The sequence below is a fragment of the Malus sylvestris genome, chromosome 12 (genome assembly GCF_916048215.2).
Source record: "Malus sylvestris chromosome 12, drMalSylv7.2, whole genome shotgun sequence".
NCBI classification, from domain to species: domain Eukaryota; kingdom Viridiplantae; phylum Streptophyta; class Magnoliopsida; order Rosales; family Rosaceae; genus Malus; species Malus sylvestris.
The window spans coordinates 25,985,525-25,997,603 of NC_062271.1; the positions used below are offsets into that span (position 1 = coordinate 25,985,525).

The 12,079-nt window shown below is 35.3% G+C and overlaps 1 protein-coding gene, 1 long non-coding RNA gene and 1 pseudogene across 3 annotated transcripts; all 3 read left to right on the top strand.

Annotated features, from left to right (window-relative positions):
• Positions 1 to 719: 719 nt before the first annotated feature.
• Positions 720 to 2,153, top strand: LOC126591754 (protein DETOXIFICATION 53-like; annotated as a pseudogene).
• A 1,367-nt stretch (positions 2,154 to 3,520) lies between these two features.
• On the top strand, positions 3,521 to 5,185 carry LOC126594198 (uncharacterized). Its single transcript, XR_007613164.1, has 3 exons — positions 3,521 to 3,630; positions 3,926 to 4,049; positions 4,369 to 5,185. It is a non-coding gene; the product is annotated as an uncharacterized LOC126594198 (long non-coding RNA).
• Positions 5,186 to 6,159: 974 nt separating this feature from the next.
• On the top strand, positions 6,160 to 7,704 carry LOC126594382 (protein RKD2-like). Of its 2 annotated transcripts, none has more exons than XR_007613256.1 (2): positions 6,160 to 6,370; positions 7,447 to 7,704. XR_007613256.1 is itself a non-coding variant. In XM_050260685.1 (2 exons), exons 1-2 carry the CDS (start codon positions 6,291 to 6,293, stop codon positions 7,295 to 7,297), a joined length of 543 nt encoding a protein of 180 aa, XP_050116642.1. In that variant the 5' UTR covers positions 6,160 to 6,290; the 3' UTR covers positions 7,298 to 7,704. The 2 variants fall into 2 exon arrangements, 1 of the variants encoding a protein (XP_050116642.1); XM_050260685.1 differs by having other exon boundaries at positions 6,835 to 7,704.
• The last annotated feature ends 4,375 nt before the right edge of the window (positions 7,705 to 12,079 follow it).

The window sequence follows — 12,079 nt, forward strand, 5'->3', positions numbered from 1 at the left end:
CAGACCACATATATACTTCCCAAATCATAACCGCATGTTCAGGTTTGGTTAATAATGTATGTTTTAGACCATTTTTTCTATTCACTCACATGATAATGCTAATTGAAAATACATGTATGACAGATTCTATAATTTGTGAATATATCAACAATATATTAAACATCGATTTCAAATTAGATAATAGTAAAGTATACTTACCATAGGTGATAAACCTAAATTACTCTGCACTAAACAGAATCATTTTATGGCAGCTTTAGATTCTTTAGACGTACGTTGACAATATTTTTCATTGGCTACATTTTTAAGAGAGCCGATGCCCTGAGGTTTTTGTTCGATACCTCACCAACTATGCCTCTGGCAACTTGCAACTCTTACAATCTACGAAAGGTCCAAAAAAATACATTTTAAGCTAGTGACTTTATATTTCTATTTTCCACGTGTTATATTTTAAAGTAATTTCTCTGTAAAATTTCCTTCCTTACAGCAAATTAAGCTTTCATATGTGTTCAGGGAAGTTAATTTTCTTACTTGCATTTTGTCTAAATCATTCTCAATTATGTGAAAAAGTTTCGATCCACTCTTTGCCTAGTGTTGTTCTGGTTTTCCACCTCGACAGTTTATGATTGGAGGTTGTAGACGGGGCTCCTTGTAGTAATTTCTTTCTTTGCAGAAAAATTAAATTCCATTTTTCTAATACTTCGTGTTCCTTTTGTGAATCCATGTAGATAGGAGAAGAGTTGAGATCGTTGGTAAAGATTGCAGGCCCTATAGTGATAACATCCATGCTTATATACTCAAGGTCTCTTGTTTCAATGCTATTCTTAGGCCGTCTTGGGAAAACAGAATTGGCTGGAGGCTCATTGGCTCTAGGGTTTTCAAATATTACAGGTTACTCACTCCTCAGAGGTCTATCGACGGGGATGGACCCCATTTGTAGCCAAGCTTATGGAGCTCAAAGATGGTCAGTTATCAGTCAAACTTTTCAGAAAACCCTTTGCCTCCTCCTCCTTGTTGCCATCCCCATCTCACTCTTGTGGCTCAACATGGAGCCCATCTTTATATTGTTAGGGCAGGACCCGCAAATTATTAGGGTTGCAAAACGTTACATGGCTTTTGCCATTCCTGAATTGATAGGGCAAGCTCAGCTTCTACCATTGAGAATCTTTTTCAGAACACAAGGGTTCACCACCGCATTAACCCTTGCAGCAGCATTTTCCGCCCTCTTTCATTTACCTATGAATTATTTTTTGGTCACATATATGGATTTTGGGGTTGCAGGTATTGCCTTAGGGCTTGCTTGGAACACTTTTCTTTTCAATTTGGGTTTGGTAATTTATCTAGCCAGATCACCTCATGCTTTGAAGCCATGGCATGGGCTCACCATTCTCTCAGCCTTTCAAGGATGGGGGCCATTGCTAAGTTTGTCTCTACCCAGTTGTGTTTCAGTTTGCTTAGAGTGGTGGTGGTATGAACTTATGTTGTTCTTCTGTGGCTGGTTGAGTAACCCACAAGCAAGTGTTGCAGCAATGGGAATTTTGTTGCAAACAACTGGAATGTTATACATTATCCCAATTTCTCTAAGTGGATCTTTATCGACGCGTGTAGGACTCTCGCTGGGCGCAGGGCAACCAACCCGCGCCCAATGGACCACCTTGATTGGGCTAATCATGGCATTTGCTTGGGGGATTTCCGCGTTCATTTTCATGACTGCTTTTAGGTCCATGTGGGGGACAATGTTCACGAACGATCCACAAATTCTTGATTTGATTTCGACTGCACTTCCAGTTTTGGGATTGTGTGAAATAGGCAACGTTCCTCAAACGGCTTCCTGTGGAGTGTTAACAGCTACTGCAAGACCTAAGCTTGGAGTAAAAATAAACCTGTTGGCATTTTACCTAATTGGACTGCCAGTAGCTATTCTTGCGACTTTTACATTTAAAATAGGTTTTTTGGGGTTGTGGTTTGGGCTGCTTTCAGCACAGTTGTCTTGTGTGGGTATGATGGTGTACACATTGCTCCACACTGATTGGAAACACCAAACAAGAAGGGCTGAGCAGCTGACTCAGGCTGTGGAAGTGAAAAACGAAACTGAAGAGAACTTAGAGAAGACAAATGATGAAGAAAGCGGGCTGCTAACTCCTACTGAAGTCTGAGTTTTACAAATATTTCAGGGATAATTTACATAGGGAATTCAGTACAAATTAATCATTTGGTCAGAAATCACATTATTTTTTGTTTAATTTTCTTTTTGGTGTTTACAGCATTGGAAAGAAACCAAAAGAAAAATCAAATTACTTGGTCCTTACTCACGAGATTTAACGTTAATACATAATTTTTTCTTCATAGTTCCTTTAGATTATGTAGGACCCAAAAAAAATCCTTATCATTTGCACAGATATGATGAGGGCATTTTTGGCATATGAAAAAACTTGAAAATTATTACAATGCAAGGCCAACTGAAAACTCAAATTTTGCCCTAATCTCCGGATTAAAAATTTTGTCCTGGTCAATCACGTAGCCTAAAACATGTTTGAAAATATAAGAAAAATTAGAGAAAGATATGAAAAGGGAAAGGGGTCCATATCGGAGAAACTCTTAAATTTCAACTACAATCGACAAATTCCGTCAATATTTCCAACATATCGGTTAAATATCAGAGAAACTCTTATATTTCGTCCAATCCAGTGTTTGACGTTCCCTAAAGTTTCATTTTAAATTTTCATCAAAAGCAACCCTATCGGTATTTCATAAATTTGCATATCAATATTTTCACTAATACCGATGTTTTAAACATTTCCTAAAACCAACATATAAATCCTATGGGCCGACTCACATCGGGCATCATCCATTTTTAAACTTATAAATGTGGACCAACAATTATAAATTGAAGTTTTTCCCACTATACCAACGCGGGACTAACATGAAGTTTCAACTAAAACTACATAAACTCCAACATTCAATCCATCTGCTGTAATCAAACTAACTGAACTTCCTATTCAATGTATTTTGTAAACTCATTTAAATGTAGAGAGCCAACGGCAAAGTTATGAACTGCTATGCAAATGGTGCTTTCAATTAACTACAAGAAAATTGTTCATTTACCACATCAATTTTACCACAGACACTATGTGCCCGTTATAAAAAAAATGAACACTTATCACGAGCTTAGTCAGCATGTTGTGGATAACAATATTTTGCAATGGGCAAGTAGTAGCCCGTTATAATAAAAAACTTACTACCATGGTCTTAGTCAGCACGTTGTAAAAGTATTAAACCACCATGTACATTGGTTGTGGTCAATATTGTTAGTAGCCACACCGTTTTTTTTTTATCTACCACGAACATTAAACGTGATGCAGTTACATACTATTTTAAAAAGTTTCAGAAGGTGGGACTAGAAATTTTCTCAAATTTTCAAATCTTTAAATTTTCACAATATTCCCACTCTTCCCAAAATTTAAGTGAAATCATTCCTCAATCTTTTTACCTCCTTTTTATTTCTCTCCCACCAACGCCAACTTCAAAACTTCCCAACCGTTCTTAGTTAGCCATCTACAAATTTTCATTCACCCTCTCCCTCTCATTGACCACATCTTCTTCCTTTCATGGTTATTCTGAGAAGCCAAACAGGTATTTATAAAGGGCTCTCTCTCTCTCTCTCTCTCTCTCTCTCTCTCTCTCTCTCTCTCTCTCTCTCTCCCTCCCTCCCTCCCTCCCTCCCTCCCTCCCTCCCTCCCTCCCTCCCTCCCTCCCTTAACTAACCAAAATTTTTAATTTTGAAATTTGAATTTCTTTTATTCAAGCTCCCTGATTTATTAGATATTCACTCTAGGTTTTGGTATTTATTCTTCAAATTTTAGGGTTTACAATTTTTTCTTTTAAAGTGCTATGTACAATATTTGATTGATAGTCTTTTTCCCCGCAGGCATCTAAGAGCATAAACCAAATTGGAGCAGTGCTACTATTGGAGGGATTTGGTAGCAATTTTGTTTGCTTCGACTTTTTTTCCTTCAGTTTTTTATTTTTCGTCCTCTGGCTAATCAATTACAGTAAGTTATCAAAGAATTTTTGTTTTTTTTTAATTTTTTTTTAATTTTTTTTAGAGATGATAGGATTAACTTGTTAATTAATATATAAATATATTATTGGGATATTCGAAACTTGGAATTTTTTTTATTACTTGGATTACGATTTGTTGCATTTTGAGTAATTGACTTGGTGGTTTTGAATTTTTCTGTTTATAGTGTCCTTGAGACATGAGTTTGATTCTAAGCTTTATATTTTTCCTTCTTTATTTCATAGGTGGTTGGTGGTTCTAATTTATGATGGGTTATAACTCAAATATCAACTACTACATTTATATTACAGGCACCTGCAAATTTGAAGTGCGTATTGGCTTGCCGGAGATGTGTGTCTTCTTAAAGAGACGAATGCATAGAAGACGAATATAATTAGTGCACCATATTTGGAACTAGGACTTCAGTTTTGTTTTAAAGTCTGAAACAAAGTCTGTACATGTTTGGTACAAAATTGTAGTATAACTCATTGGTTTGGTATTTGTTACTATTAAGTAATGTATTATTTTTGAAATTTTTCTCATGACAGGCATGGTCTATGGTCAATATGTAACTCACAACGGCCATAGCACGTGGTGTTAGATTCAAATCTATCACGTGCACAATCCGTGGTTACATTGCATTTGACAAAGGGCATTGTCCACAGTAAACATTGAGAGTTTTTATCACGTCCAGATTACAAACAGACACTATGTCCGTGGTAGATTGTAATCTACCACGGTTATTGACCGTGATAGATGAGCTTTTGTCTACTAGTGTAATTTGATTAATTTCATCGTATAAGTTTTATTCAATGAAGCATATACGATGGACTTTCATTCAATATGTTCTGTACATTATTTTTTAAGATCTATTTGTTCTTTTTTCACTCACAGATGTGCTAGAACTTCATCTATAAACGATACCTTGGATTGCCCCGTCTAGTAGGGCTTTCCTCCTGCTACAGAAATAGATCTCTGCCTTGCAAGTGTTCTATGCTAGCTTGTTTTTGAGAGGAAAAGTTTGCTTTTTGGTTCATGTTATGGTATCGGAATGTCTCCATAAGGGAAAGTTTGATTAGAAACTTTTTTTTTTTAGAGAGTCCACTTTGTATTAGAACGTGAGATGTATTTGACAATATCAAAATATGAAAATGCATCATGGAAGATAAAGACTGATATTTTTTACTTATTAGTCAAGAAGAAATTTTTTTCTATTCTAATCTTACTATTTTCATGGACATTGAAAAAAAATTATTTTTTTTCATAACTAGTTCATCCTTTAATTTCAACTTGAATACAGTTTGAAAGTTGCATCTACTTCTTCATTTAAAATACATTAAATCTATAAACTTATCCAATTGATTTCAGTTGAATATCAAAGTGCGCAACGAACAAGATTACAAAATAATAGGAATATTATTAAACAAACGAGAATGCCGGAACAGCTACAAAACCCTAAGAGGCTACATTGTGACTAACTTGATATTCTACGAGCTACAAAGCATTATATATATAGAAAACTAACATAACCCTAATAAGCAAGAAAACAAAACCCTAATACTAACGGACTAAGCCCAAATTCAAACAATAAAATAATCCTAAATTCCAACAATTTCAATACTAGACACAATTGTAGAAGGCCTTAAGAATTAACTTGTGGTTTATCTTTGAAAAAGTAGAAAATGGCGTATACATAAAAGTAGACTTAAGGAAGTAATTGCCTACCCATAAATATATCCCTTTCTTACCTATCGTTCAGTCAATGTTAGGAAGTCGCATAAAGGAAAACGCAATTAGTATTTAGTCTTCATATATCTGGTCCAAATGGAGCATTGTATTCAAAGTCTATGTTCTTGACCATTTATAAAAGTGAAAATCAATTGACCAGCACTCACATGCATGGCTGTTTTTAGGATTTAGGAAGCAGATTGGAAACTTAGAATTAATAACTTTTTCTATACATGGAAGCCTATAAGAAAAACAAATCTGTGCCTAATTATTCTTATCATCTTTCGATGAAGCTTCATACAGTATAGTACCATGTAGGTATTTATGTGGAACTCTTAATTTCAAGCCTACAACTAATTGATTTTCCTATAAATTGTTAAGCTGCAGAACCCTGAGATCATCCTCAACAGTAGTGAAGACACATCAATTGGTTTATTTGAGGTCTTTGTAGTCCAACCGTCGACAGTGAATACACATCATTCCCAACCTCAAAGTATTCTGTTTCATGGATTGGTTGTCCACCGAAGATCAAAACGATGGAGACCTATTTTCCTTCACAAGTCATCTTTCTCCCCTTGACTTGAGGTACATATAGAATATTACGGCAGTGTAATTTTATCTTCTAATACTCATTACACAAAGGTTGCAATTTCACAAACAGAGATGCTAGTAATTTTTTTACTTGAACCTTCTCGTTTTATTTTTTTGGCTCTCTTGTTTATTTTGTATTTATGTTGCTTGATGATCAAAATCGTCTAATTTCTAGGTTACAATTTAAAGATCAACACAGAAAAATAAAATAAAAAATCAACCAAAACCATAATCCGTTTAACTGTTAGATGACTAAACGATTTTGGATTTAATTGATTTTTGACAGAGTTGTTCTTTAAAGGGCAGCCTAGAAAATAGACTGTTTAAACCATCATGCAACAATGAGAAAAGAGCCTAGAAGAGAGAACAAGAACCTTAAAATTCAAAGGGTGCTAGCATTCCTCTTCCACAAAACCTTAGACGTAGTATATATTAATCTTTATTATCTTTCCTCTTAGGGGAAGCGCCTACGTTCCATTGGATTGGGAATTAAAATTTTCACCGGAAGATTACTTTTCGGATCCGTTTTACTCATCATCATCGTCACTGGATATTCAAGAAACGAAAACCAATGATTTGAGGGAAGACACTACATGCAAACTAGAAGAGAAGAGAAGTCACCGTTCAGTAGATTTGTCCGACACTACATGCAAACTAGAAGAGAAGAGAAGTCACCGTTCAATAGATTTGTCCGACACTACATGCAAACTAGAAGAGAAGAGAAGCCACCGTTCAATAGAGTTGTCCAAGGAAACCATATCCCATCACTTCTACATGCCCGTATCTGAGGCAGCCAAGGAAATGAATGTCAGCCAAACGATTTTGAAGAAAAGGTGTCGGGAGTTGGGCATTCCTCGTTGGCCCTATCGCAAATTGGCCAGCCTTCAAACCCTAGCAAGAAACATTCATGCATGTCTCTAACTTCTGCCTATAATTAATTCTTTAATACACGTACAACTTTGTTACCATGCATGCATATGTTTTTACTTTTTACAATGCATGTGGATGTGGATCAATCTTTTTTCGGCATGGTTGTACGTTGATATGAGATGTGTATGTGGATTATGCAGGAGTTAGGAGATGGTCAGCTGAATGGAGAGGTGGAATTGTTGGAGAGGGAGAGGCAGCTGATGGAGGAATTTCCGGATTTGCAACTCGAAGAGAACACAAAGAAGCTGAGAAGAGCTTTCTTTAAAGCCAAGTACAAGAAGAAAAAGTCCATGTCCAGCTATAATTAATTAGGTCTTATTGATAACTGAATTAATCAAGATTAGGGAATAAATCATATGTAACTAATGCCTATTGCGTGAGGTTAACACCATTAAAGAACACCCAACAAATTCAGATTGTCAATATATGTTTCTCTTCCAGATTGACAAGATGGACTCGCTTGCCTCTCGTGATCTTGAAACTATATTACTTTGACAAGATGGTCCATATAATTTGCTATGAGCATGATGACTTGGCCGCCAACTAATATATATAAGTTCTCATTTAACTAGTGATCAAACTTCTAGCATCAACTCCTTAACCCGTGGAGTGTCTTAGAATAATGCTAAGATATACAATTTACAATTAATCTCTAAGATTCACGTAAAGTGCGTTTTCTATAGGTTCCTCGTTTTATGGTGAATGATGAGTACTCGTTGATGGGAGTTTGGATCCACATTCAATACATATTTAAAGTAAGGCTAGTGAGCAAAAACCAATTCTTGCCGCTTGAAGAAATCCTGATAGATCAATCTCCTCATGCGGCTGAGCCTAAAATCAGTTTTCTTCCCCGTTTAGAGCATAGCTCCACGCGTTCTCTTCGTCTCGGCAGTCAACGCTACAATAAATACCACTTGCACTAAATTGTACCACATTACTTGTCTCCCACCAAAACATGGTACACCTTAAAAACTTTTTATTCTTGAATCTCTTAAGGGGCCGTTGCGCGTTTTGCCCCCATCACTTGCAATTCCGTTTGCGGCTGCCCGCACCAACCTGCTCTACTCTCACCATACTCGCACCCACTTCTACTAGTCAGATTTGTCGAAACCGTATGAAGTCGCCTTCTGCAATTTGGCCTTGCACATGAGTTGTTTTGTTTGCTGCAATTTGTTTTGTGCGAATGGAAGAAATCCACAGGAGGAAAGAAAGATGAAAAGGGAGAAAAAATAAAAAAATAAAAAAATAAAAAAAATAAAAAAAGAAGAAAAGGGATAAAAAGAAAAGGAAAAAGGAAAAAAAAAGCTGGTTGTTTGTCTGAGGCCCACATGGATAAGGATGAAAATTTTGTTCGTTTTTAGTTTGGGTAATGTTATGAGATCAAATTTTTCAACGAAGTATTATGGTTATTGATAATTGGATTATCCTTAGATTATTATTCAAGTGTTGAGTAACCTGCTTATTTCTTATTACTGACACATCATTAGGTTTGCAAGTTTGGTTTAAAATTTTGGTCACCCTAACATTATCCTTTTAGGATTTAAGGCCCACACAAAGGTTTGATAGTGTGGACTTCATAAATCTTCTAATTCAACTTGAGATTATATTCATGATATGCATATATAGTGGGTTTTTATCTCTAAAAGGAATTAGTGATCTTTCAAAGAAATTGGTGAAACTAGAAGGTGTGGAAGTTATAAGTTAGTGTGTAAACTTCTTACATTGGCTTTGGTGTTACCGATTACAACTGCTTCGGTGGAAAAAGCATTTTTTGCTATGAATATTGTGAAAACACCACTGCGTAACAAAATAGAAACAAATGGTTGAGTGATAATATGGTTGTTTAAATTGAGAAAAATGTTTTTGCTTGTATTGATAATGAGCCTGTTATGCGACATTTTCATGACATGAAACCTCTCATCCAACAATTCTAACTTGTTTGTATTGATAAATCATAAATACCATTAATATTGTCTACTATCTAAAAGGATTTGGTTGTTTACATTTTTTTGCAACCTTTTAACTTTTGGAGTTTCACATTTTCCTCAGACAGTTCTTGGTTTTGCCATTGATGGATTGACTCGCTAGTACATTTAAACTTGACATCCAATAACACCGCCCTTGAATACAACCTAGCCCTCAACATTGCCGTTGAAAACCCTAAGAAAAAGATCGGCTTCCACGTACAAGGGCCAAACCCTGGATTATGTTACCATCAACTCCTTCTACCTAGGGCACAGGAATGCCGTTGTTTGCCGGCAATTTGTTCAAGGGGCAGTGACAGGTGGCTCTGGGAACTGGTGTGGTCTCCAACCTAAGGATATTGCGAATTTTGAAATAAAATCCCAACAATATGTTACATAGTATCTTGCTCGGCGCCATACTCAAGATTAATCTCTCATACAATACTTTACTTAGACTATGTCATATTATTATATTCTTAGAAGAAATGCTTTTGTAGCACAAGTTTATTGTCTTTGTGACTCTCTGTGTCAATCATACAATCTCATATACAATTTTTTTTTTCGTCACAAAACACAAAACGCTACTAAAATAATATATTTATACCATAAAAGTTGCTGTGGACCCCATGTTTATCAATGTTTAGAAGCCACCGTAGTATGTGAGGATACATAATCTGCCACTAAACACACCACTTGTATTGTGGATGACATGGCATATGCATCACAGCGACGTGGGTCCAAAATATGATTGAATCATGCAACGTAAGATGGCTACCCATATGAGACATGGATATACGAATCAAAAGATAACAATGAGGGATGAGGGTTTCAGTGGCCCAGCAACGTCGATATTATTTTGACTAGTTGGCTAATAAACAACGGTCACGTTTTTCGCACTCCAGATGATCACATCAGAAGTAGGCATGTACAGTGTGAAAGATTGTTGCCGGTAAGTCATCCACAAGATGTACCTTTATAGCTGAATTGGAATATTATTGGCTCCAAAACGTGGCATTTTTCATTAACCACGTAGAATAATTCGAATGTTCATGCAAGAGTGATATGTAGTACTACACTTACTATCTATTTGTTTCATCATTTATATCATTTTCTAATAGAGGTAGAATTTACCAACACATGTAGGTCTCACCTTTATTAGAGAGAGTACATAGATGATATGAATAATATTTTTGAAGAGTAGTTAATTAGTGTAATACATGAAGGCTTGATTGGATAAATGGTCTCGTGGTAATAAGGTATTCAGAAGATAGCCGTTGTGGTAAAAAATTTATAATGTAAATCTTCGTAATGTAGTCCGTCATCAAATTTAGTGCAACAGTGATTTTATGTTAAATGTGGGGTTAAACTCGTACTTTTATCTCAATCTTTCTTTTGTTTTCATCTTCTCTCTCCATCTCTCTTCCTTATGTCTGTATTGTATGTTCACCTTCTGCACGCATTTCTCTCTGTGTCCAACCATTTTTATGAGTTTCTATCCAAACCAAATTAGTAGACCACAAAAACGCAAAAGTGGCTATAACTATTTTTCCCCCGAAATTTCCAACCTTGATGCAACCAACCTTTTTTAGTATCATGAACGAGTAGCTTCTGATGGAAAAAGAAACAGTACAAATCACTACAACCACTTGCGCAACTGCTGCCATTAGGCTGTCTTCATTTTCTAGCGAACCATGAAACAAAGGCCAGAAATTAGTTTCCAAAAAAAAAAAAAAAAACGAAGGCAAGAAATTTATATATCGTTTTAGTATTTTTATAAGAGAGAGATAGTGAAAAAACAAATTGAAGTGCGGATGAGATTGCCTGTGTCATGTCGCTACGAGAGAAAAGAGAGTGAAAATACAAATTACAGAAAGAGAATATAGGTGAGGAAAAATAAAGTCCACACAACAAAGTACGCTTTTACGCTTGCATTTAGTAAAGATTTAACAAAAATATCATTTTCGACTAAATTTGTTGATGAACTACATTACAAAAGTTTATATCCTAATTTTTTAGCACATGAGATATTTTCCAAATGTCTTATCATTTATTCAATTAAACCCAAAAGGAAAGAAGGCTGGGATTTAACCTGGGAAGTGGGATGTAGAAATAAGCATGAATGGGAGAGAATGATGTGTTCATTCCATTGGAACTTGGAAATCGTAAAAAGATCAGGAAAGTGCGAATCTATTTAGCTATGAGTAATGTTAGGGAAATCAAAATTTTTAAATCAAATTGCAAATTAAATTATGTGTCATCAATAAGAAATAAGCACGTTAATCGATAATTGATTAATAATCCAATCATCTACAACCACATCATTTAGTTTGCAAATTTGATTTTAAAAAAAATTAATAAACCTAGCATTACTCTTTAGCTATTAGAACGAGTGAAGTTATTTCTATATTTTAATCTTGTCTTTTAATAAAGGAAATTTTAACGAAAAACTTATAGTACTGTTCATTTTAACGAAAAATCACATTTTTACACTAAAAAGTCAATCATGATACTATTCACTTTACCCTTTATTTTATTCTTATCGTTAAAACTTAAAATTTTCAAATTCTTTTTATTAATTTTCCTTTTAATAAACACTCAACAAAAATTTCAATTTTCGGCTAAATTGCTACCCGTTCACTACCAAGGTTTAAATTCTAATTTTCCACTACACGGTGGCTCAAACTCTCTCCACATCCTCAAATCCTCCAAGTCAAGTCATGGCCCATGCAGGAGGCCATACAAAAATTCACGTGTCACTCTTACGTGTGATTAATTAATTGGAAAAAGACATTACTGAAATTCATTTAAA